This window comes from Drosophila obscura, unplaced genomic scaffold, assembly GCF_018151105.1.
Source record: "Drosophila obscura isolate BZ-5 IFL unplaced genomic scaffold, ASM1815110v1 contig_165, whole genome shotgun sequence".
In the NCBI taxonomy this organism is placed as follows: domain Eukaryota; kingdom Metazoa; phylum Arthropoda; class Insecta; order Diptera; family Drosophilidae; genus Drosophila; species Drosophila obscura.
Window position 1 is genome coordinate 2,997,860 of NW_024542752.1, and position 22,427 is coordinate 3,020,286.

Genomic DNA, 22,427 nt, shown 5'->3' on the forward strand with positions numbered 1-22,427 from the left:
ATATGTGTGTGGCTAAAATCACCTGTCAGCTGAATTCAGTTTAAATTATGTAAATTTTTACATCCATCAAAAAAATCACCTGCAACTTTCAGTTCATTAGAAACAAAAAAAAATTTAATAATTGGCCATGCTGCACGTTTTGATGTTAAATACAAATTCTCATTTTGATTTACGCAGACTTAAACTGAATTCAGCTAAAATCAAAAGCAAACATTAAGCAAACTATCGAACCATCGAATGCCATGCAGCAAATATTCAGATTATAATCCGCCACGATTCTACGTTCTCGATCTCGACTAAACTGAGCGAATCAAATCTGTCAACTAAATGTGGTTTATCCCCTCCAGACGATCATATTCACTGAACTGTAAAAAAAATCACACGCACACACACAGGAGCGTTCCACTGCGGATTCCAAATAGACGCATCGGCAGCAGTATCAGCAGTATCAGAACTAATATCACCATGAATATTATTAGTTGCATCAGCAGCAGTAGATCAGCATTAAAATCCAACGTAGTATGAGCCGTGGGAATCGCAGATACGAATATCTGTTTCTGTATCTGTATCAGTCGCTGCTTCATTCGGCACTACCCAAAATATCCATGCCCTTGCTTGGGACAACTATTCATGATGATGATGCTGATGCTGCTGCTGCTGCTCATGACGCTGATGATCGATCGACAGTTGCAAGCTTGACAGCTGATTCAGACCCGAGTAGATGCGCTGCGCTCTGAATCACTAGTCCAGTCCAGTCCGTATGTCCGTCCACCTGTCCGTTTGTCCATGCGTCCGGCGAATGCGTCAAGCACTTTGGCAAGTTGTGTGGCTGCTCTTAGTGAAGCTCGTATGGCCAGTGCTGATAAGGTGGGACTAATTTTAATGGTTGAGGCGCCAGAGCTTGAGCACCGGATTGGATCGATCTGTGTTCATCGGCGCCCAGCGATGACTACGGGGGATCAGCGGACCGCGGACCACGGACCACGGACCACGGACCACGGACCACGGACCACGGTCCTTGGACTCTAGACTTGAGTCGACGACGGGATAAAGTCATTTGTGGGCAACCAGCGCTGCTGCTGCCGTCGCTGCTTGCTGCCACCGCTGCTGTTGCTGTGCTGCTGCTGCTGTTGCTGCCACCGCTGCTGGTGCTACTTCTGCCGCTGTTGGAATTTACAATTAGAGAGGCCCCCCCAACCCCAAAAAATGAAAGCCAAATCAGCGACTGGCGGCGGGCGGCTGACGGCTGACGGAATGCGCCGTATCACCCTGCGCGCCCTTCGTCATCCCGGCCACGTCTGTGCGATTTTTTTCGGAGACATTTTGTTGACCGAACCCGAACCCGAATCCAACGCTCAGTCGACGTCGACGTCAGTCCCCCCCCCAGTATACAAGGGGTGGGCAGAGCTGCCTGAGCTGAACTGCGCCGACTCCATAACTGTCATACAGATAACTGTGCTACCAGCGGGCTTTAACGCTGTGCGACCAAACAGGAGAAGGCATTCCAAAGGGCCACGAAATGCGTTCGGCTTTTACTCCGAAAACACGACGCCCGTTCGGAGCGACGACGCTGACGTCTTTTGTGGGGGCAGCAACATCCATTCTCGGCTGCGACAGCGACAGAGGCGCTGACATCGACGCCAACGTCGACATCGACAACATTTTTGGCTGCAGTTTTCATCGCGTTCTAAGAGTTCGACAACTTTGGGAAAACTGTCAGTTGGCAGCGAACTTAGAACAGGTAGACACGCACGTTGTCGGCCTTTCTCCTGGGCCCCAAAAAGAGAGAGTAACGGTACGCGACGCGACGCGAAGGCAAAGTCAAAAACGAAGCGGAACAGCATAGAAAGGAACATAACGGAACACGAAACGACACGACGACCCGAAACACAAACGAGAACCGTGGTCGGAACCAACCAACTAACTAACCAACCCCCTCGCCAACGTAAACGAATTGTAGGCGAAGCCGAAGTCTTTTATGTGTATTTATGTGTTTGTGTGTGTGTGTGTGTGTGTATGTGTGTCCGAGTGCAATCGTAAAGAAGAAGCAGGAGCAAAAGGAAGAGCAAAAGCAGAAGCAGCAGATTAGCTGGGAATCCCCCGTACAGGCAGGCAGGCAGGCAGGCAGCAGGCTCCAAAGTGTTCCGATGCGTTCGTTCGACCATTCCGTTGGTTCGTCGTTTTTTTTGTTTGTTGTTGTTGTTGTTATTGCTGCTGCTGCGCCGCACGCTGCTAACACCGCTGCTTCTGTCAGCGTCGACGCCAACTGAGCTGGTCGTCGCGCTGCTGCCGATGTAAAATTTTATTACCCCAAAACGCATCCAGCAGTCGGGTTTTGGACGTCCGGACTACACCGCCGCCTCGCTGAGACAGACGACTTTTATTGCAATTCTCTCGCCCAAGCGGCGAAAAAGCGGCCCCAGACCCAGAGGCCAACCTCTTTTTAGAGAAACTAACGGACGGAGACAGCGATACGGAGATACGCAGAAACGTAGACACACGAAGAGCAGCAAAGAAAGCACGGAGAACACAAAAGAAACCACGGAGAAGCACGGAGGCCACAGAGACATTTCAAACTTTTGCGCGGCATCAAAGTTACGACAAAACAACAAAAAAAAAAAACAAAAAACTTTTCCAAACTACGCGCAAAACTAAAATCAACTCTTCCGGAGGTCGTGCTGCTTATAGACTAGTAGCCCCAGCCCCAGCCCCTTCTTCCGATCCACAACACCCTCTTCCCCCACACCCCTTAGCACCCGATTTTGAAACAGTGCAGTGCAAACAATAAATAAGAAACAAAACGAACAAAAACAAACCGAAATATAGTGGCAACAACAATTGTCCCAAAAAGTGGAAAGTTCGCGGCCTAATTGATATTGCGTATACGCCTCCGATGCCGCAAAATTTGTGCACGCTCCATCGGCCGATCTACCAAGAAGAACTTTAAACTGTTAAATCCCTGAAGACGTCGAAGCGGCGTGCCGCAGCCGAACCGTTGAAAAATTCATACAAATTTGAACCAACCAAAGTGAGTGCCAAAATACAAAAGCTATTTCGTTTTTTCTAGTTTCAATTATTTCAAGTAGTTTTTCTTTTCTTTTTTTTTTTCTTTTTTGTTGTTGTGTTTTTCCTCTGGTGTTTTTCCAAATCAGTTTGTGTGTGTGTGAGTGCTTGGTGTGTGTGTGTGTGTGTGTGCAGGTGTGTATGTGGAGGCAACAAAAAAGATGAAGATCAACCAGCAGCAAGTTCAGCAAAGCAACAGCAGCATTCACAGCACAGAAGAATGATTCGCAACACGAATGATAAAAAAGACAAAATAAATAAGAGAAAAAACACAAGATAAAAATGAAGAACAAGGCTTAAAAGAAAAAGTTGAAAAAGTGTCCAATCAGAAAGTGATAATAAAGAAGAATCAAATGCTTATAGAAAATCGGCAACCCCATGGAAACTGGAATCGAAAAAATTAAATGAAAAACAAACACAAATACCGAAAATCAAATAAACTGAATCAAAAATCGAAACAGAATCCAAAAAGAAATCTGAAACCAAACTAAAAAAAAAAAACAAAGTCGAAACTGAAACTGAAACTGAAACAGAAACAGAATTCACAAAATAGGTAAAGTTCATATATATTTGAATCTGTAATCAATCTCCTAGCCAATTTTGTCTCTCTCTTCAACCCTTAAAACATTTCGAGTTTCTCAGAACGCCAAAGAACCGAACTGATCCCAAAACAGACTTTTCCCTTTAATTTAGCCATATATTTGACCCGCCCCTGCCCCCAAAAATCAACAACAAAAAATATTCAAAGTAAAACAAAAATAAAAAAACCAAAAAACAGAAATTGAAACAAACGATGCAGAAAATGATACCCAAAAAAAAAAAAACGAAACTTAAAAGCGAAATATATACAAGAAATTCAATGCAACAAGAATAATCACATTGAGAATTTGATAAATTGACAAAACAAAAACGAAGAAGGAATTGAGCAAACGATAATCGAGAATTTTTTAAGGGTTTTACTCATACTCATATTCAATGGAATTGCATTTAGAAAATACTCGTAGTTGTGTGTATTATGAGTTGAGACCCAGCGAACGTTACCGCATTAGCAGCAGCAGAATGGTATTCTTAGATTATTCGAAAACTTTTGATTCCCCCATAGGATATTGTCGTTATCAATTAGCAAAAGTTCAATAAATATAAGTTGGATCATTCGCACTTTAAATTAGAATACAAAACTATTTCTAACTGAACGAATACAATTTTCAGCAAATAAATAGCAAAATGTTGGAAATCGATAATGTGACAGTCTTTCTTCATTTCACTCAGGCAATTTTTCGCATACAGCAAACAATGTAGACCAATAAATTACTTAAAATTATAAAATTAGTTTACAAAAAAACAAAAAAAGGAAGTAGCTGTGAAATCATTTGCTATTAGCGAGGCATCAGGCATAAGGGCCCTTGCATATCGGCAAGGCAAGTGTTTTGTGGTCGTTAATTATTATGTGTAAATATTTATACATTGATAGTAAGCAAGTCTTTTAAGTTTTGAGGTTGTGTAGCAGCAATAAAATATAAACATATAAAATTAGGGAACGAATTCACAAATTCCCCACTAGACAGCATATCCTAATAGCTTTGCTTGATATGCGTACAATGTATAGCCCACCCTGTACGTTCGATTGTATGTAACTCTTCAGATTCGGTTCGATTTTGTTTGGTATAGTCTCGGGGCAGGTTCTCCCTTGCAAGCGATCTTCAATCTACTGCGATTACGGATGCTGATGATGCTGATGTTGAATATAATGCCGCCTCACGCCTAACACACACAAAATTTCATCGCGTTATCAACACACAAATCGTCTAAATTTTTATTCAAATCCCAAAAATTCGAATCTGAATCTCTTCTGATCAGCGAACTGGCTTAGAGCAGTAGAGCCACCCACAAGATGGCGCTGTCCAAGCGGCCACTCGCCAAGGATACGCCTTTGGCAGAGAGCAACAGCAACAACCACAACCACAGCCACAGTCACAGCCACAGCCACAGCGGTGGCAACAGCATCAACAACAGCAGTGATCTGGAGACGACAGCTATCAAGCGCCGGAAACGTTGCAGTCGCGATGAGGATGCGACACTCAACAACAACAACAACAACAGTAATAGCAACAATAACAACATATTGCCACAAAAGAAACGAAAACAGGGCCCCATACTGGATAGCCCCGAGAGTCCACCTCCGACAAGCGTCCACACTGTCGGAACAGTAGCCGCCGGAATAGCCAAGATGACAGCTCCGGGCGGCGCCGCCGATGCTGATCAGGATGATGAGACACTCATACGGGAGACGCAGGCGGCATTGAAGAGTCTGTCCGGTAGCTGGCCCGATGCCCGGGCCAATCTGTACAGATTGCAGGAGCAGGACGAGAATCCACCGCCCTTCCAGAATCTCTTCGAAGAGAAACAAAAGTATGAGGCCATTGCACCCAGAACTCCCACAACAACTGCAACTGTATCCATGTTTCCACGTTTCCACAGACAGAAGGAGAATGACCAGGCCCGCCTCAATGCCGGCGCCACGCTCGAGGATCGCGAGCGGGGCAAGAAGCTGGCCCCGGTCACAGCAACTGGCACAGCTCTGGGTGGTGGACCAGACGACATGGATCTGGAGGAGGCCGCCAGCAATGTGTACGCCCAGGCCGCCTCGGCCTTCAAGCCGCCCATCGACTTCATCAAACGCAACTATGCGGCCGCTGCCCACGCCCACGCCCATGCCCAGGCCCAGGCCCATGCCCATGCTCACTACACGACAAGCGCCTACAATGCGTCCGCAGCAACAGAGTCCGCCGCCGGATTGGCCTACTATGGCTATGCGGCAGCCGCCGCCGCCAGTCAACAGCAGCAGCAGCAGCATCAACAGCATCAGCAATTGAGCCTGGAGCCGACTCCATTGCCACCACGGGCCGCCTTTGACATAGCCAGCCAGCTGGGCGAAAAGCCTTCAAAGACCAGCAAGGAGCCGCTGTTGGGAGCATTGCCAGGAACGGGCACAGGTCATGGTGGGTCCCAGGTGGATGCCAAACAGTATACGATCCTGCAGCCGGCAGGCGTGGGCAGTCGGGCAGCCTCAGTGATGCAGGACATTGCCCGGGAGGGTGTTGTCGGTGTACCTCTGGTTGCCACTCCACCATCCACGAGTAGTCCGCCAACAGCAGGAGGAACAGCAGCATCGACAGCATCAGCGACAGCGACATTGACATCGACATCGACGCCGGCGCCTAGCTACTCGCCGGGCAGCCAGAATCGCGGTAAGTTCTTCATAGTAAGCATAGTAAACGAGATTTTACAGTTTGACTGTGATTTGGTGTGAATCAAATCCCGGATACTGTGCTCCAGCATCACAGTACTGTGATTCGTTGTGGTTCGGTTTGGTCTCCGGTTACGGTTCAACTGATCGATCGGCTGATGATGTGAGCGAGACTTCTTGTTGCATTGAGTTTTACCACTTCAATTGGCAAAATCAAAAACAGAACAAAGCCCCCAAAACCCGCCCAAAACCCCACCCTCCCCCAAAACAGTCTCAACCCGTCCCAACCCCTACCCAAAAAGTGACAAAGACCTAGAGAGAGTTTTCCAGTGTGTGTGATGTTCTTATGGATGAATTACTTATAGGTACATATAGCATGAGCGAGCGGCAGTACACTGAGTACACCTTCAGCTACAGAACAGACAGATAAAGAACGACTGAGTGAACGTAGCAACTTAATCTAATACAATGAAAATTCTATGGTCATTCTCGCACCCAATTAAGGGAACATTTCTGTTCTGTGCTGTGCTGTGTTGTGATCAACTCACCAGAGAATGAGCGAGTGGCTGCAGTCTGTAGTCAATATTACCCACCCCACTTAAGAACCAGCGAAAATCACTGGCACACAGCAGTTACTCCAACTCTAGCATTCGTTCACAAGTGCACTACAGCAAGACACATCAATTTTAGTTACTGAACAGCACAGCTGTGATCATTCGAATACGAGTACTCGCCCAATGACCAGCGAGAAAAACGATCGACACAGCGAGTAATTTATTGATGATGCGTGAAAGTTGCCCCATCAAATTTAAGCACTTTTAAAATGCATTCAATTAAAAATTAAAAAACAAAGAACATTTTTTATTATTAAATCAATTTATAATCTGTAAAATCTGTAGTCCTCTTATTGTGAAATATTTACCACAAAATAGCTCTAGTTGCCAATGACGCAAAATTGCATTTATCGAATTATCGATGACTTTCGACTACTTTGTTTTCGGACGAGTACCAGAATCAGAGTCATTCCCCTATGAGAAATGTGCCACAGTGAAACACAGGGAGAGAATTTCGCGAAATACGTTTAGGCTTTATCATTAGGCATGCTTTGATCACAGCGTCTTAACAATTTTTGCAATCATTAAAATTCAGAACGAGAGAGAGATAGAGAGAGAGAGAGTGAGAGAGACACTCAATCTGCTTGCGTAATTGGCAACATTACGACCATTATTATAATGTTGGCTTTTGTTGTTATTATTTGCACATTTGACTGCTGCCACAGCACTCGACATTCACCTCCCCACTTGTATGAGCCCCACCCCCAGCCCCACTTCTAGGCATATCTAAAAATAAAACCCTTTTTGCAGCTCATTCAATACGCTGCTCTCTGGCTGGTAAGGAGCGTGTGAGAGAGTGTGAGTGAGGCAGCCAAAAGACATTAAGCGATTTTGTCGTTATGAAAATGGGATCGGGAATGGGAATGGGTATGGGTATGGCGTGTGGGTATGGGGTGTGGGAATAAGGTATAACTAGTGGGGCAGGGGAGCAGCAATTTTGGTGGCCAGAATGGGTGGGTAGGGGAGGCACACAACAACAACTAATGGCTTGTAAACCCTTTATACCACAATACACACACACACACGTTCAGAACTAGACGTAGACATAGACAGACACATCTTCTGGCTGAGTGAGTGCCTCCTTGGCGTTGCTTGGCTTGGCTTGGCTTGGCAAGGCCTTGAGCTTTGCCTTTTACTAATTTCGCTGTACAATTTCCACCAGACTGTCAGTAGTGTGCGGGGAAAACGTGTGGGGGGAGGTGTATGATTAGATATAAAGCATTATGAGCACGTTTTCCTTCAAAACCACTTTTGCATATTTATTTTGTCATTATGTTTTGGCATTAATATGCTGCAGAGGACCGCCCGCCATAGATGAGCCTTAAACATGAATATACAATATGCATACATACATATGTATGTATATATATAAATGAATGTATGTAGTAGGGTCTGTGTCGCTCTTTTCAGGCTTGACTTTGGTATTCATATAATTTGAATGACTTTTTAAATAGTTGACAGAAGGCTCGAAAGCTCTAAAATAGAGGCAGTTTCGAGTGTGTGTGTGTGTGTGTGTGTGTGTGTGTGTGGCACGTAATAAGTCATTAGCGTGTGGCAAGCACTCATATTCCAAATTTTGTTGGTATTATTATTGTTGCTGCCTCTCGCTAATGTGGCTTATTAGGCTTAACCCTTTGAGCATGTGTGTGTGTGTTTAGTTGTAGTTTCTTTCTTAATACCCTGGCAGAGGGTAGCCCTTCTTTTGAGCAGAGCTCTGAGCCAATGAACGAAAAATAAGATCCATAACGACAGCTCCATTTTGGTATATCTTCAAAAATACCCGATTGAAGATATATCTTTATAGCTTCGAATATTTAATTATTTTAGTGGAACTTTTTAATATTCATCGATTTCAAAAATCTGCAGTCTCTAAGGTCCGCCTGTTTTATGACTGATTATAAAGACTTCCACGATAACTGAATCATGCAGCTGTCAATTGTCTTTTTCTTTATATAGTAGTACCTGTAGTATTCTATAGCTCCAGCAGACACAGTAGAAATGGATAAGGGTACCCACTGCTTCGGCCATGCAATGCTGGAATTCTTTTCTGGTTATTTCCTACCGTATCTATTTTTGCCAAACATTTTTGGTTAGTTGAAAATATTCGAATGCACACAAAAACACTTGGCCGTCCTGCTGCTTGCTGCTGCTCGCCCCCCCTCCCACTTGATTTTAATTAAATTCTAATTAGAGTCGAGTTGGTTTTTACCTTTTCCGCATGGCGCTGTTCTGGCTGCTGCAGTTTGACATTTTGCCCGGCCACGTAATAGACACAACAACAAAGAGCTGGCAAAAGCAAAATATTTCGAAAAGTATTTCATTAACCAGGCCGCCCTTACACCCTCCCCCCTACACCACCCCTCACGACTGTCTGATATATCACACACGTTCATGCATATGTATGTATATGTACGTGTATATGTATATGTATATGGGTTGGGAAGGTACATATAATGGTTGTTATCTTGAGAGGAATACGCGCTTAGAAAAAGGCCAAGTTTTTCCGTTTGTACGACATGGTTTGGTTCTGGGTCTGGGTCTGGGTCTGGTTTGATTTTTGAAAGCTGTCGTACACCACCTACACTCCTCTACGCCTCCACACCCCTCTCTCGGGCTGTCTAATGTGTGCTGTGTGCCGTATGCGTGTATGTGTGTGTGTGTGAGCTTTTTAAAGTAAATAATGCAAAGCTGTTTTCCATCAAATTTTAATTAATTATTTAGGCTAAAAGAATTCGTATGTCGTTTGCTTTCCCAGCATTTCTTCCTCAAGGTTTGCTTTTTTGGAGAGGGTTTTGTGAGCACAAAAATATAGACGGGGTGCGGGAAGTGGGCTAGATCATAGGTAAAGGCTGCAAGGGGTCGGGTGAGGGTGGGGGTGGTAGAGTGGCATGGGTTTGGACAGCGTCAAACTTGTCTCTCGCTGTCGCTTCACATATAATTAATTAGAAAACCGCTCGCTTACTCGCGCGTCTCGCTGTCTCTCTCTGTCTCTCTCGCTGTCTCTCTCTGTCTCTCCCTGTCTCGGCTTAACTCGCTCAATCGCTTTTTTGCTCAGCGCTTCGTTGATATCACCTTTTTACTGTTAATTGGTTAATTGTAGATGGCGCCAAATGCCCCACGCCGCATTGCACTGGCCAAGGACATGTCACCGGATTGTATTCGCATCATCGCAGGTACCGTTGCACCGTTTAACCCGTGTTGTGCCGTTATGCGAAATCAATCTCTATCTCTTTTTCCCACTCTCTCTTTCTCTTCTCTCTCTCTCTCTCTCGCTTCATCACACTGCTCTGAACATGCTTGGCCTGGGCAGTTTATCGGGTTGTCCGAAGCGCGATAAGGTTACCACAGAATGTAAGTTGTCCATTCCATTCGTTTAGATATTCCTATGCGTTGTAGATGATCTATCCTCTCCATCTATCTGTGTCTCTCTACCTGTCTGTGTCTGTCTATGCTCTCACTCACTCTTAACACTCTGATACGCTGAGCTTAATTAAAGAATTCGCTGAGTTTTCCTTTCCCGTAGTTCGTACCAAAAAAAAAAAGCAACAAAATATAAAAGCATGTGTGTGTGTGTGTATGTTAATTTCTGTGAAGCTCTTCCTTCTACAAATACTCTTCTATAGCTTAGATTCTGCTAAATACTATATATTCTGAATCATCTCGGCCAAATATTGAATTCTTTTCGATTTTAGCTCTCAGAATCAGAATTTTTCAGAACTTTTTTTTCTTAGTTCTGTTTGCCATACACTTTGTTCTGTAATTCCATCCACTGACGAGTTCTTGCCACTCCGATGAGCTATGTCTAGTTTTTATGGTAGACCCACTTCAAAAAATCGTCTCCATTAAATATATATTTCATACTGCTTTAAGTGCTTTAAATTGTAACATTTTAAATGGAATTCATGCGACATGAGCCATAGCAATTCTTCTTCGTGTCCACCGTTCTTTTCCACAGTCATTTGAGAGTACATTCCTTGGATTCGCTATCCGGTTTCTTCTGCAATCTCCTTAGAGTCTCTACTTCCTTGCCTTCTCTTCTCTTAAGTCTCTTCCTATCTCTATTCCTTCCTCTGTGTTTAGTTGCATGTGGCTGTGGGCTGCCTAGCGGCTTGGCTTCCTTTACGAAAGCTTTGAGGAGGCTCTGCTTGAAATACCGTTAGATGGATCTCTCTCTCTGTCTCCTTTTCTGTGTCTCTTTTGCTCTATTGTCTCTCTTTCTTTCCTTCTCTCTCTCTCTCCCTCTCTCTGTGCCTCTCTCTCTGCCATGACTTCACTGGTTGTGTGGTATGCCTTTCTATTTGATGTTGATGTTGCTGTTGTAGTTGTGATAGTTTTGAATATCGCTGATCGTTAATCAAATTTCCCATCCACTCTGAACCGAAAACCCCGACCCGAATCGAATCGAATTGAATCGAATAACCAAACAGTGCTGGCCCTGCACGAACAGATACTGAAATGCCCGACACCGGGCTGCAATGGACGCGGACACGTCCAGCCGCACCGCAGTGTGCACCGCAGCCTCTCCGGCTGTCCGCGCGCAGTCCGTCGCTCTGCCAGTCGTCGTCTGAATAGCGAGCCCCCGAACATTGATCGAACAGGTGCGTCCGTCCACGAGGCCATTGGGCCATTGGGCCCAAAAGCGTCCACGGAACCCCACCAGAACCACAGAACCACTAAGCTGAGATTTGCAAACATTTTTTTCGAATTCTTGAAGAATGATCATTTAACTCGTCTCTCTCTCTCTCTCTCTCTTGCTCTCTCTTTTTCTACACTTATTTCTGTCTTATTTTCTGCGCACCATTTTTTGGCTTTGTGGAATTAAATGTGTTTAGCGGATTTGGAGAAGCACGAAAAGGAGCTGCATCCATTGGATAAACTGAAGATCGCCTCCAGTCACTATCTGAACAACAACAATACCAGTTGCATCAACAACAATAACAATAACAACAAGCTGAGTGCAACAACAATGCCCATTATCAAATCGGAGTACAGTCCTGTAGCGAGCATCAAATCGGAGTACAACAAAAGCCCAATGCACTCATATCTGGCCAACGATGCAGCCGGCCCCGGGCCCGGCCCCGCCTCCAGTGTGACGGCCAGCGCATCCACAACACCGGGCACCGCTCGCACCGCATCCGGCGGTGGGGCAACTAACGGTGGTGGCGGTGGCGGTGGCGGTGGCACAACCTCCTCCAATGGTGGCGATGCCAATCTGCATGCCCCGCACCTGAATCGCTTTGTGGGCATGCAGAGTCCTCCCCACCCACAGAGCCACCACTCACACGCCCACCACGTACAGCAGCAGCAGCAGCAGCAGCAACAGCAGCAGCAACACACACTCCACCAGCAGCGCGGACCCTTTATAAACGAGGGCAACGACGGTCCCGATCCTTCTGCCAGCTACCACACGGAGCACCAGCAACAGCAGCAACAGCAGCAACAGCAACAGCAACAGCAGCAGCAGGCCGAGGAGCGGCAGTACGAGCAGATGCGCTACGCCGTGGGCGGTGAGCTGCTGAGTAGCAATGGGGGAGCCAATGCCAGCGAACTGTCGCCTGGAACGGCGAGGAGTGCCTACGAGGCGCATCCCCATCCGCATCCACACCCACATCCGCATCCACATCCGCACCCGCCCACCTCGCTCAGCTCCCTCAGCAGCGCATCGGTGGGGGTGGGGGCGCCCGCCTTTGCCACAGTTGACTCCGTGTCGGCGGTGACCGTTTCGACTGGGGCCGGCGGCTTCGAGCGGTACGACCCCAACTGCTGTCCCAATGGACAGCGCCAGGTGGCGTCTGTGGCGGGCGTGGCAGCTGCCTCAGCATCGGCAGCGGCGGCGGCGGCAGCCTATCACTATCTGCCGCAAAGCGCCGACGATCTGCAGGTGCAGCAGCAAAAGTATCTGCAGGAGCAGCAGCTTATGTTGGCCAAGGCCGAGCACGAGGAACAGTTGGCCAATGGCGGCGGTGCGGGGCCGATATATCCACGGCCCATGTACCACTACGATCCCACCATGGGCCCCCTGCCGCCGGGCTTCTCCGCCATCAATCTGTCCGTGAAAATGGCCGCTGCCCAAGCGGCCGCCGCCGCAGCCGCCTATCAGAACCAGCAGCAGCAGCAACAACAGCAGCAACAGCAACACCACCAGCAGCAGCAGCAGCAGCAACAGCAGCAACAGCAGCAGCAGCAACAGCAGCAGCAGCAGCAACAGCAGCAACAGCAACAGCAGCACGGCAAACAGAGCTCCTCGCCCACCCCGAATGTGGGAGGCGTGCCAGCGCCAGCGGTTGACCTATCCGGATCCACATCGGTGACCTCCTCCAGTCCGCACGGTTTCAATTCACCAGCCTCCCACAACCAATACAACCAGCGCATGGGCAACGGCAGCCCACAGCCGGGCGCCAGCCCCAATATAGCCAGCCCCCAGGTGCCCAGTCCGCAGGGACAGACCCTGGACCTCAGCGTCACCAGACTCCCACACAGGTAAGCAGACAGCACACAGCAGTTTCCAGCACAGCATCCACCAGATCACTCATTAGTTGGGATTACAGCATCATCACCAGTCCCCAGTATGGGGCCGATGGCCTTGTCGTGGGCCATGCCCAGGGATTTGGCAGCGGAGCGCCCGGCGGAGCTCTGGGCCCCAACGGACCGCCGCGCTCCCCACAAATGGAGCCCGTCGATTTCAGCGGCCCGCCGCGACCACTAGGCTTCGGACTGGTCGGACACATCAGTGGACCGCGGCCCTACAGCCGTGAATCCACGCCGGACAGCGGCGGTTCACACTACATCGAGACGTACAGGGATCCCAGCGGTAAGTAACCAACAAAAGCAGAACGAAACGGTTCTAATGGGAGCTGTGAGCAACGTCTCAGTTTGATCTGTTTGTTTGTTCTTTCAGGATACTCGCCACATCCCGGATACGGCATGGTGGTGCAATCGGACTATCCACCGGCTGGCTATCATGGCTATGGCCCAGCCGCGTATCAGTGCAGCAATCCGTATGCGACGGCGGTAGGACCCGGCGGCTATCCGACGCCCGTCTCCGGCGGCTATTCACCAAGCCCGGCCACCTGCTACTCGATGCCACCGCCGCAGCACATACCGCAGCACGACAAGACCAAGGACGGGTAAGTGCGCGCCAACAATGGGCCTTAGAGAGACCTCCGTGTTCAATGAATTCACCACAAAAAAAAAAAAAAGAAGCGGTTCTTAAATATATTCATCAGGCAACTTTTCAAGTTCCATAAAATGTTCCCGGAAATATTTAACTGAAATGTTTCTCAATTAGATTTAAATATTCCGGTTGCCAAACTTAGCAGAAAGGATTACAAAAAAATTACAGTCCTGAAAAAAAAAAAGGGAAAAAAAAATTATTTTAAGACTTTTTGTCATGTGGGTTGCACATCTATCTATGTAGCCATCAGTCAACCGAAAGTGTCCATCGGACAGTGTTGCACACCCACCTGAAGCGAGCTCCGCTTCAAACGAAATGTCGCTAAAGCTTTCAGGCAAATCCAATGAGCCACACGCCCGGAGACTTTAATATTTATGATTAGTGGCGGAGAGTGGACGCAGAGCGGTCATAAAACCAGTTCCCACCCACTCAATGGCAGATGGTTTAATGAAACTTTAAAACTAAAAGTTTCAAGACCAAAGTCTTAGCCAACACACACGCAAACCCCCAACCACCCACCCACACACACACACATACACATAGTAGAAGGAGCAATCTTATCTGACCAAGAGCACTCTTGGCCTGGTTTAATACTTTTGGGTCAGGCAGTAATCCCCTTTGTACGTATGTTCCATCCACCCCGAACCAACCACAGATTGACGGGCTGCTCGCGTTCCGACCGGAATCATCTGCAATCGCACTCGCAGGAGCTCAAGTGCCCCACGCCCGGCTGCGATGGCTCTGGCCATGTGACCGGCAACTACTCATCGCACCGCAGCCTCTCCGGATGTCCACGGGCCAATAAACCCAAAAGCAAGCCGCGCGATGGCCAGGACTCGGAGCCGCTCAGATGTCCCATACCAGGATGCGATGGCTCCGGTCACTCCACCGGCAAGTTTCTCTCCCACAGAAGGTGAGTTGGGAGTGTGGGGTCTGTTCGATATTCCAAAGGGGTTTTCTATAAAAAGGAGTCGATCTCTCTGTCCATTCCAGTGCTTCGGGCTGTCCCATAGCAAATCGGAACAAGATGAGAGTCCTGGAGGCTGGGGGCACTGTGGAGCAGCACAAGGCCGCTGTGGCTGCTGCCACAGCTATGAAGTTCGATGGTAAGAACCCTGAAGAGAGACCACACAAGAAGCTTTCATGATCACCATCTGGCCTTGCCACTCTTCCTTCCTTTTTGTTTCTCTCACCTGCTACAGCCTGCACCACTGTGGGTGGCCAGGGAATCAAGAAGCCCAAATTCGATGAGGTCACCATGGTCTATCCCAAGGGTTATACAGGTAAGTTGTCAAAGGTCTCTATCTCTCCTTCTCTCTCTCTCTCTCTCTCTCTTGCGCGTTTCTTTTTCTGTTATGAACTGGGCCCATTGTCATTATACCACCCCACCTCCACCTCTCAACCAGGGCAGAGGTTGGGTCATAATGGCATTTTCCTAAAGTCTGCAACACATAGAAGAATAGGCTGAGAACAGGCTGTACATAGTTATCAAAGAATACAACAAAAATCAACCTAATGTGGTTCCAGCTGACCTTAAATGGTACTCGAATTCCTCGAAAAGAAAACCACCAGATAAAGGTATTCTCATAGCTTTTGATTTAACATTAAAAGTTACAAAAAAAAAAAGTCATAATAGAAGCATTTCCACGGGCGTTACCAGCCACTCTCATTTTCTTTCGAATGATTAAGGAATCGCTTTCAGCTTCGTGACAATTTCACAAGAATGATGCCGTTCTTTTCAGAAAGGGAGCCTTAAAGGTTAAGCCCCATTAAAGTATTCAAAAAGTATTCCTTTATTACAATTTCCATCGCTTCCACAACAGAACTATCCTTAAATTGTTTTTTTTTCCGTTCCAACAAGAATATTGAAAAATTAAAAGAAAACAAAAAAAGTAGATGCCAAAATTCGTCTCTGTTGTTGCCAGATTTTAGTTAAAAAAAAAAAAAAACTAACTTTCGGTTGGAGTTTTGTGTGCGTGTGCTAACGTCAAAAAAAATAATACTTACAAAAGATTGAAAAAGAATAGATAAACGTATTCCTAAAAACATGAGTTACAAGTCTATATTCAAAGAAGAAACACTTTATTTTTGGTTTTGGTTTCGGAAAATGCTAACAAAAAAAATAAATAAATAAAAGAATAGGATTTATGAATTCAAAAATCAATTTTATCATTTTCAAATTAAAGAGGATACGGGCTATGAACAAAACCCCAACAATCAATCCAACACCAAAATCCCAAAAAAAAAAAAAACCAAAACAAAATACCCCACTCCACAAACCAACCAATAAATCCTCTATTAACAACCTGGTACATAACATGAACGATCGACCCGTTGATATCTCTAGGCACACACACACAACTTATCCTTTGTGTGTGTGTGTCTAAAGAACAAGAGAAACAAAAGGCAAACAAGAAGATAATACAAAAAGAGAAAGAAAAAAAAATAGAAGAAAAGAAAAAAAACAATAAAAAAAAAAACATTTTAAATTCCTAGTTTTAATTCTAATTTAATTCTGTGTTCCTTCTTTTCGTTTCGTTTCATGGTTTTTGTTGGCGTTTTCTTTTAGATTACGCAACATTTTGTATCGGTGCCGAGTATCTACTGTAGATAGAAAATGAAACTGATCAAAAACAGTCCGAAATATCGAAAACCTGAAACCACAACCACCAACCAAAAATAAATGAAAAATGCAAATGAAAAAACAAAAACAAAAACGAAACTGCAATTGCACCAGCAAACAAAATCAAAAAGCAGAACAGAAATACAGAAAACCCAATAAAACAAAACGAAAACATGTATGTATGTATGTATGTATATACATATATGTACATGGAGAAATACATATACATATGTATATATACAGCAAAGCGAACAAGCCACAAATTGTTATACAAACCACACAAAAAATCAAAAAACCAAAAAAATAAATTCAAGTAAACCACAAAAAATGTACATACAAATAATCCCAGAGAGTCTGTCGATCAAGGTAAGCCACGAAGATACATACATAGCAACAAACACACACACACACATACATGCATACATATGTGCATATGTATTTTAAAGATGAAAATCACATATCCATCCCATATCATATACCAATCACTGCCACATCATCACTCACTGCCACAGCCACACAGTCCAAACACACATCAAAGCCACTCTACTCAAGCGAGGCACTCACTCGGTGTTTTGAAACTCAAACTGTGATGCATCGCTTAAAGATAACTTCTTGTGGCCCAAGCTGCAAGCAGTTACCCCCAAAACTCCATTGAACGTGGCTTCGCGTAAAAGTTCCATGCGACGTTGACGCGTCAAAGCAGTGAATTCAAGCAGTGACTTCAAGCAGAGTATTCAAGCAGAGCAATTTCATTTTATTTGACTATGGAAAGCCTAAGCGAACGGCACAGAACATGGCTCCTTCATTTCCATTTCCCCTTATTTACTACTGTAATTTCCAAGAAGAGTTTCACGTTCAGCGATCCATGTGCATTGTATACAAGCTCTGTTCCACGCACTCTATTGATCCACTCAACCAACCACCCACCCACCCACCCACACACCCACGTACCCACACACGCTCCGATTGAGTTGCTAGCACACGCGCACATAGAAAACCCGAGGAATGCCAGAGACAAGAAGAAAAACAAAACTAGATCCTAAGAGAGCGCTACCGGGCACACCCACTAACTGTGTCCTTTGACCTACCATTCTCTCTCCCATCAACTATCCCTAATCCACCATTCAGGAGGAAGCGGCCTGGACATTGTCATGAGCGGCGTGGGCAGCACTGGGGTCGGCGTTGGAGGCCTTGGACTCAACGTTAATGTTGGCCTTGGAGTCACCAGCAGCAGCAACAACAGTGCCCACAGCAGTCTCAGCAGCAGCAACAACAGCAACGGCAACGGCAACGGTGGCAACAACGAGAAGAGCGGAGGAGCGGCGGCAGCATCCGGCAATGGTAGCGACGATCTAAACACCCTGGAGGCGGAGATCTCCGAGCTGCAGCGGGAGAACGCCCGTGTCGAATCGCAGATGATGCGACTCAAGTCCGACATCAATGCGATGGAGTCGCAGCTGAGCACCAGCGATCGGGTACGTAGGCTCAGGTTCGTTGACGGCAACAAATTATGAGATGAAAAAAATACATTACACACAAACACACACACAGACTATATCTAACTAGGCTAAGTGCACCCTGTAGCACATAATATGATGGTCATAGGGAAATTTTACCCGCCTCGCCCCGGAAAGTTTGGCCAGACTTTGCCGAGCAGAAACTTTGGCTCAAAACGAGACTTTGAGTGGAGTTCTTTTTCTTGCCCCAAGTTCTTGTTATTTTTATTTTATTATTTTTTTTCTTGTTTTGCCCGAACTGTCTATCGGCACCTGAATTTTGTCTTAACACTTTTCAAGGACGTCTCCAAAGCCAGAAACAATGAACAAAACTACAGTAAAGTCAGGCAAAGTACAGTAAAGTGAAGTAAAGAGTAAAGTAAAAACTTTTAACGCCGACGCGTCATTGTACGATTAACTTTGTTGCTATAAGTACGCGCGTAGTACCTACAAATAGTAGTCCGATTTCAATTAAATGTTGGATTACCATTTGAAGCGATATTCCAACTAAAAATAATTGCCCAATAAATGGAAAATCTGTTCCTTGGTAGAACATATAAAGAATTCACTCAATTTTTGTTTGCAGTAGGAAATATCTTTCAGTTGTAAGAGGAGCAATCAACTTTAGATTTAAAATTCAAACCGAAATGCACTTTGGACGTCAGTCCCTTCCCTACCCACCCGAATGTGTCAGCCAACCAATCGGTGACGTTGCATCCGCACTGCATCTGTGGCAGCGAATCAGATTCCACTAGGTAGCTGGAGAGGTGGCAGGAGACAGACACACCCCTAAACGCAAGCGACAAGCTCCCATACACACACACACGCATGTCCCTAGACCACAGTGTGTGTATGTCAGTATGTATTTTGGTGTGAGTGATGCTGGTCATGCGCAGGCAGCTGCAGCCCGTCAGAGGCGAGGCGAGGCACCAACCCAACACGCAGCAACCCAGCAAATCGCAGAACACCATTCGATTTGCTCCTAAAACGGACAAAGAAAAAAAGAAAAGCAGCAACAAAAAGAAATACACACCAAATAACTGTGCTACGGTCAAAGCTGAGCAGCGTGCCAGCAAGCAAGCAGAGGGGAAGGTGGGTAAAGCTACAAGCAGTTGTAGTAGCACAAGCAGCCAAAGCATAGCACAAGCAGTGCGCTGCCGCAGCAGCAGAGCTCAGGCAGAGCACTGGCAGAGGCAGCAGCAGCAGAAGAGGCCAAGGCAGACAGCATTAACCTTTCGTAGCCTCCACGCTGTCGATGGTGCGGGGGAGACATGTGCGTCTGTGTGTGTGTGTGCTCAAACAACTCCGAATATCAAGAGGCAAGGCAGAAAAAAATATAAGGGAACCTGCTCTCCCACACCACTTAGCCTCTCTCCCTCTCGTTTGTGCGCTCGTGACGGCTTCGTCGATGATTCGTCCTCAGACGATTTCTTTTTTTTTTGTTTGTTTGTTTGCTTCTCTTATTGTTGTTGTGCCTCCTTCGTGCTCTTCATTTCATGTCATCCACTCCTGTTTTTTTTTTTTCGTATTTGTGTGTTTGGTGCGTTCTTATTGGAATTTCACTTTGCTTGAGATACATACATACATAAATATGTACATGCATATGTGCACATAACGGTTCATGAGTGGTTCTGTGTAGGGGTGGGAGTGTGAGTGTGAGTTAGGCGAGGTGCATAATGTTCATACATATGTATGTATGTATGTATGTATTTTTAGAGGTAGAAATGTCCAACCCTCCCCATGCGGGTTGTGGCCAGCCCCCAAAAATTCCAAACGAAAGGAACAGCCCACACCTTCACTTCAATTCGATACGAAGCAACCTGATCCCTGCTCCCAGATACTCGGTACTCAGTTTCCATTGGAAATAACATTGAAATGCACTTGTTTGAGTGTGGATATCACAGGGGGATCTCTGAGATCTACATCGAGCTACGGCAAGACGTACCGACGCACAGATCCTTGAGAATTTTAGGAAATTGAATTAATTGAAACCTGGCCCCGTGACCATCGCCTTTGTAGTCTAACTCCGCCCTGCGATCCGGCAGCTTCAATACTTTCTAATCAGCAACGTAACCTCTCTACTTGCCTTCTAATAGGAGGCTTCTCCATTGAGCGGCCATCAGCAACAGCAGCGCTCCTCCAATGTGGCCATGGCTTCGCCCAGCGGTCAATCGCCCTTCGCCAGCGTTAGCTCCACCAGCGGTACCGGCACAGGTGCCGCAACCAGCTCCAGCAACAACAACGGAAGCAACGATCTGGGCCACTCGATCAGCAGTCTGACGCCAGGCACCGGCCACAGCAACCCAAACACGAATGTCGGTGGCATGATGTCGCATGCACCGGTGGACGGGAGCGTGGCCCCGCCCAATGCCAATCTAAACAACTACTACGAGAGTTTGCGCAACAACGTGATCACGCTGCTGGAGCATGTGCGCCTGCCACCGCCACCGGCACCGCCCACTTCGGTCTCTGTCTCGGCCTCGATCGCCGGCGGTCAGTTGGTGGCGGGCCATGGCCTGGACAGTGTGTGCGCCGGGGGTCAACTGATAGCCGGCAGCGGCGGAGATCACGCCACGGCCTACTCCACATTGCTGCCGCCGCCGCCACCGCCGCCATCGGCCAGCAGCGGTAATATTGGTGGCGGAATGTACGGTCATCAGGGTGGGACGGGTACTGGTGGTGGCCCGCCACCGTGTCCACCGCCGGTGCCGCCGCATCATGCCTATACCGTGCATCATCCCGTCAGCTATGCCCACCCACACTCGCATCCGCACGGACATCCGCACGGCCATCCGCACGGTCACCCGCACCCGCATCCGCACGAGCACTTCGACTCTTACATCTCCAAGCTGCAGTCGCTCTGCGTTCCGCCCGATGTCTATGCCCTGCCCGATGACGCCGATCGGACCGTCTACAATTCGGTGAAGCCAAGCATGCACCAGGACTACGGCAAACTGATGCCGACACCCATCTAAACGAGGAGGATATCAAACTAACAGCCGGTATCCAGCCGATGTTCCATCCCGTCCAGGGTTCGTGAGTGTGTATATATACTACCCAAAGAGTGGAGAAAACAGACTATATGTAAGAATTGTGGTGTGGGGTATTGGGTACAGATGCTTTAACCTGACGAACGAGGCATCTCCCGAGCCCAAGGATCTTTATACATATAGCGCATGGATATCTGTAGAGATCTACGTATATAGCGCGTGCTCCTGGAAAACGGACAGATCCTTTTCCTAGTGTTAGATTGAGCTGTTGCACATCCTATATCCTAGACGCTTTCGTCGTGTTGATAGAAACTGTATAAAGTATTGAAACCTAATGAAAAAAAAAAACAAAAATAATAAGTGTGTAATAATATTAATTCATAATACGATTTACGATTAACAAATTTTTTTTTTGTCTGTATCAAATACTAAAAGAAAACTAGAAGTTATAGAAGCATACATAAATATAGAAGTAGGAGTTTAACAACGTACATATATGTTAATTGTAGGGCATTTGTTTGGTGTTGATGTCTTGGTCAATTTTTTGCATACAAAATGGATAATGTTCTTAAATGTTTAATCAACCCCTCCACCCACACACACACACGCAAAAACCCCACCCCACCCCAGCCCTAAACCCCAAAGACCGAGTTCTAGTCCCTCAAAGTAAGTTTAGTTTAGAGAAAAAGTCAAACACCAAAATGTGGAGATAAAATGATATAATAAAAAACATAAACGAGAAAATATATTCAATACTAAAGTATAGAGGATGTAATCGTGTTACAATTTTTTTTTTTTTTTGTAATATTGAATATGAAAGGGCAAATGTGTGTGTAATATCAAGAGATAGTACCCAAAACTAAATGTATGGTGTATCGCCGGTATGTATGATCTTTATGTTTGGGGCGGCAGGAAATACATATGAATATTCCACAAAAGAGCATACACAAAAGGTATATAAATATGCGTGGTTGCCTCTGTAGGATCATAAGTTTTAATGTGACCCCCCAATTGCCGAAATTGGCGAAAAGGCATTAACCAAGGCCCCCCACAAAGAAAGGAAAAACAAATTGGCGAAAAATCAATGGAAATAAATAGGCTAAAATTCAGTGCAATACATTCAAAAACGAATAACGAAAAACCAGAATCATAATTAATATAATTGTGTAAGCTTAAGTAACAAAAAAGTAGTTGAACATAATGTCACCTTTTTTTTGTAT

The 22,427-nt window shown here is 46.2% G+C and overlaps 1 protein-coding gene across 4 annotated transcripts; it reads left to right on the forward strand.

Annotated features, from left to right (window-relative positions):
- Positions 1-2,207: 2,207 nt before the first annotated feature.
- On the forward strand, positions 2,208-22,050 carry LOC111066307 (neurogenic protein mastermind). 4 transcript variants are annotated; one of them, XM_022354797.2, is made up of 11 exons: positions 2,208-3,028; positions 4,921-6,311; positions 10,025-10,097; positions 10,235-10,275; positions 11,757-13,404; positions 13,473-13,735; positions 13,823-14,051; positions 14,754-15,011; positions 15,092-15,204; positions 15,301-15,381; positions 16,668-16,786. In XM_022354797.2, exons 2-11 carry the CDS (start codon positions 4,955-4,957, stop codon positions 16,706-16,708), a joined length of 4,104 nt encoding a protein of 1,367 aa, XP_022210489.2. In that variant the 5' UTR covers positions 2,208-3,028; positions 4,921-4,954; the 3' UTR covers positions 16,709-16,786. The 4 variants fall into 4 exon arrangements, with proteins under 4 accessions (XP_022210489.2, XP_022210490.2, XP_022210488.2 ...); XM_022354800.2 differs by lacking the exons at positions 10,025-10,097; positions 10,235-10,275; positions 16,668-16,786 and adding exons at positions 17,850-18,196; positions 20,314-22,050 and having other exon boundaries at positions 2,212-3,028; positions 4,921-5,472; positions 5,542-6,311; XM_022354796.2 differs by lacking the exons at positions 10,025-10,097; positions 10,235-10,275; positions 16,668-16,786 and adding exons at positions 17,850-18,196; positions 20,314-22,050 and having other exon boundaries at positions 2,211-3,028.
- The last annotated feature ends 377 nt before the right edge of the window (positions 22,051-22,427 follow it).

Coding starts and splice junctions, on each gene's coding strand:
- LOC111066307 (XM_022354796.2), top strand. CDS start 4,955: ATGGCGCTGTCCAAGCGGCCACTCGCCAAGGATACGCCTTTGGCAGAG. Junction 14,052..14,753: donor CACGACAAGACCAAGGACGG/GTAAGTGCGCGC, acceptor AACCAACCACAG/ATTGACGGGCTGCTCGCGTT. Junction 15,205..15,300: donor CACAGCTATGAAGTTCGATG/GTAAGAACCCTG, acceptor CACCTGCTACAG/CCTGCACCACTGTGGGTGGC.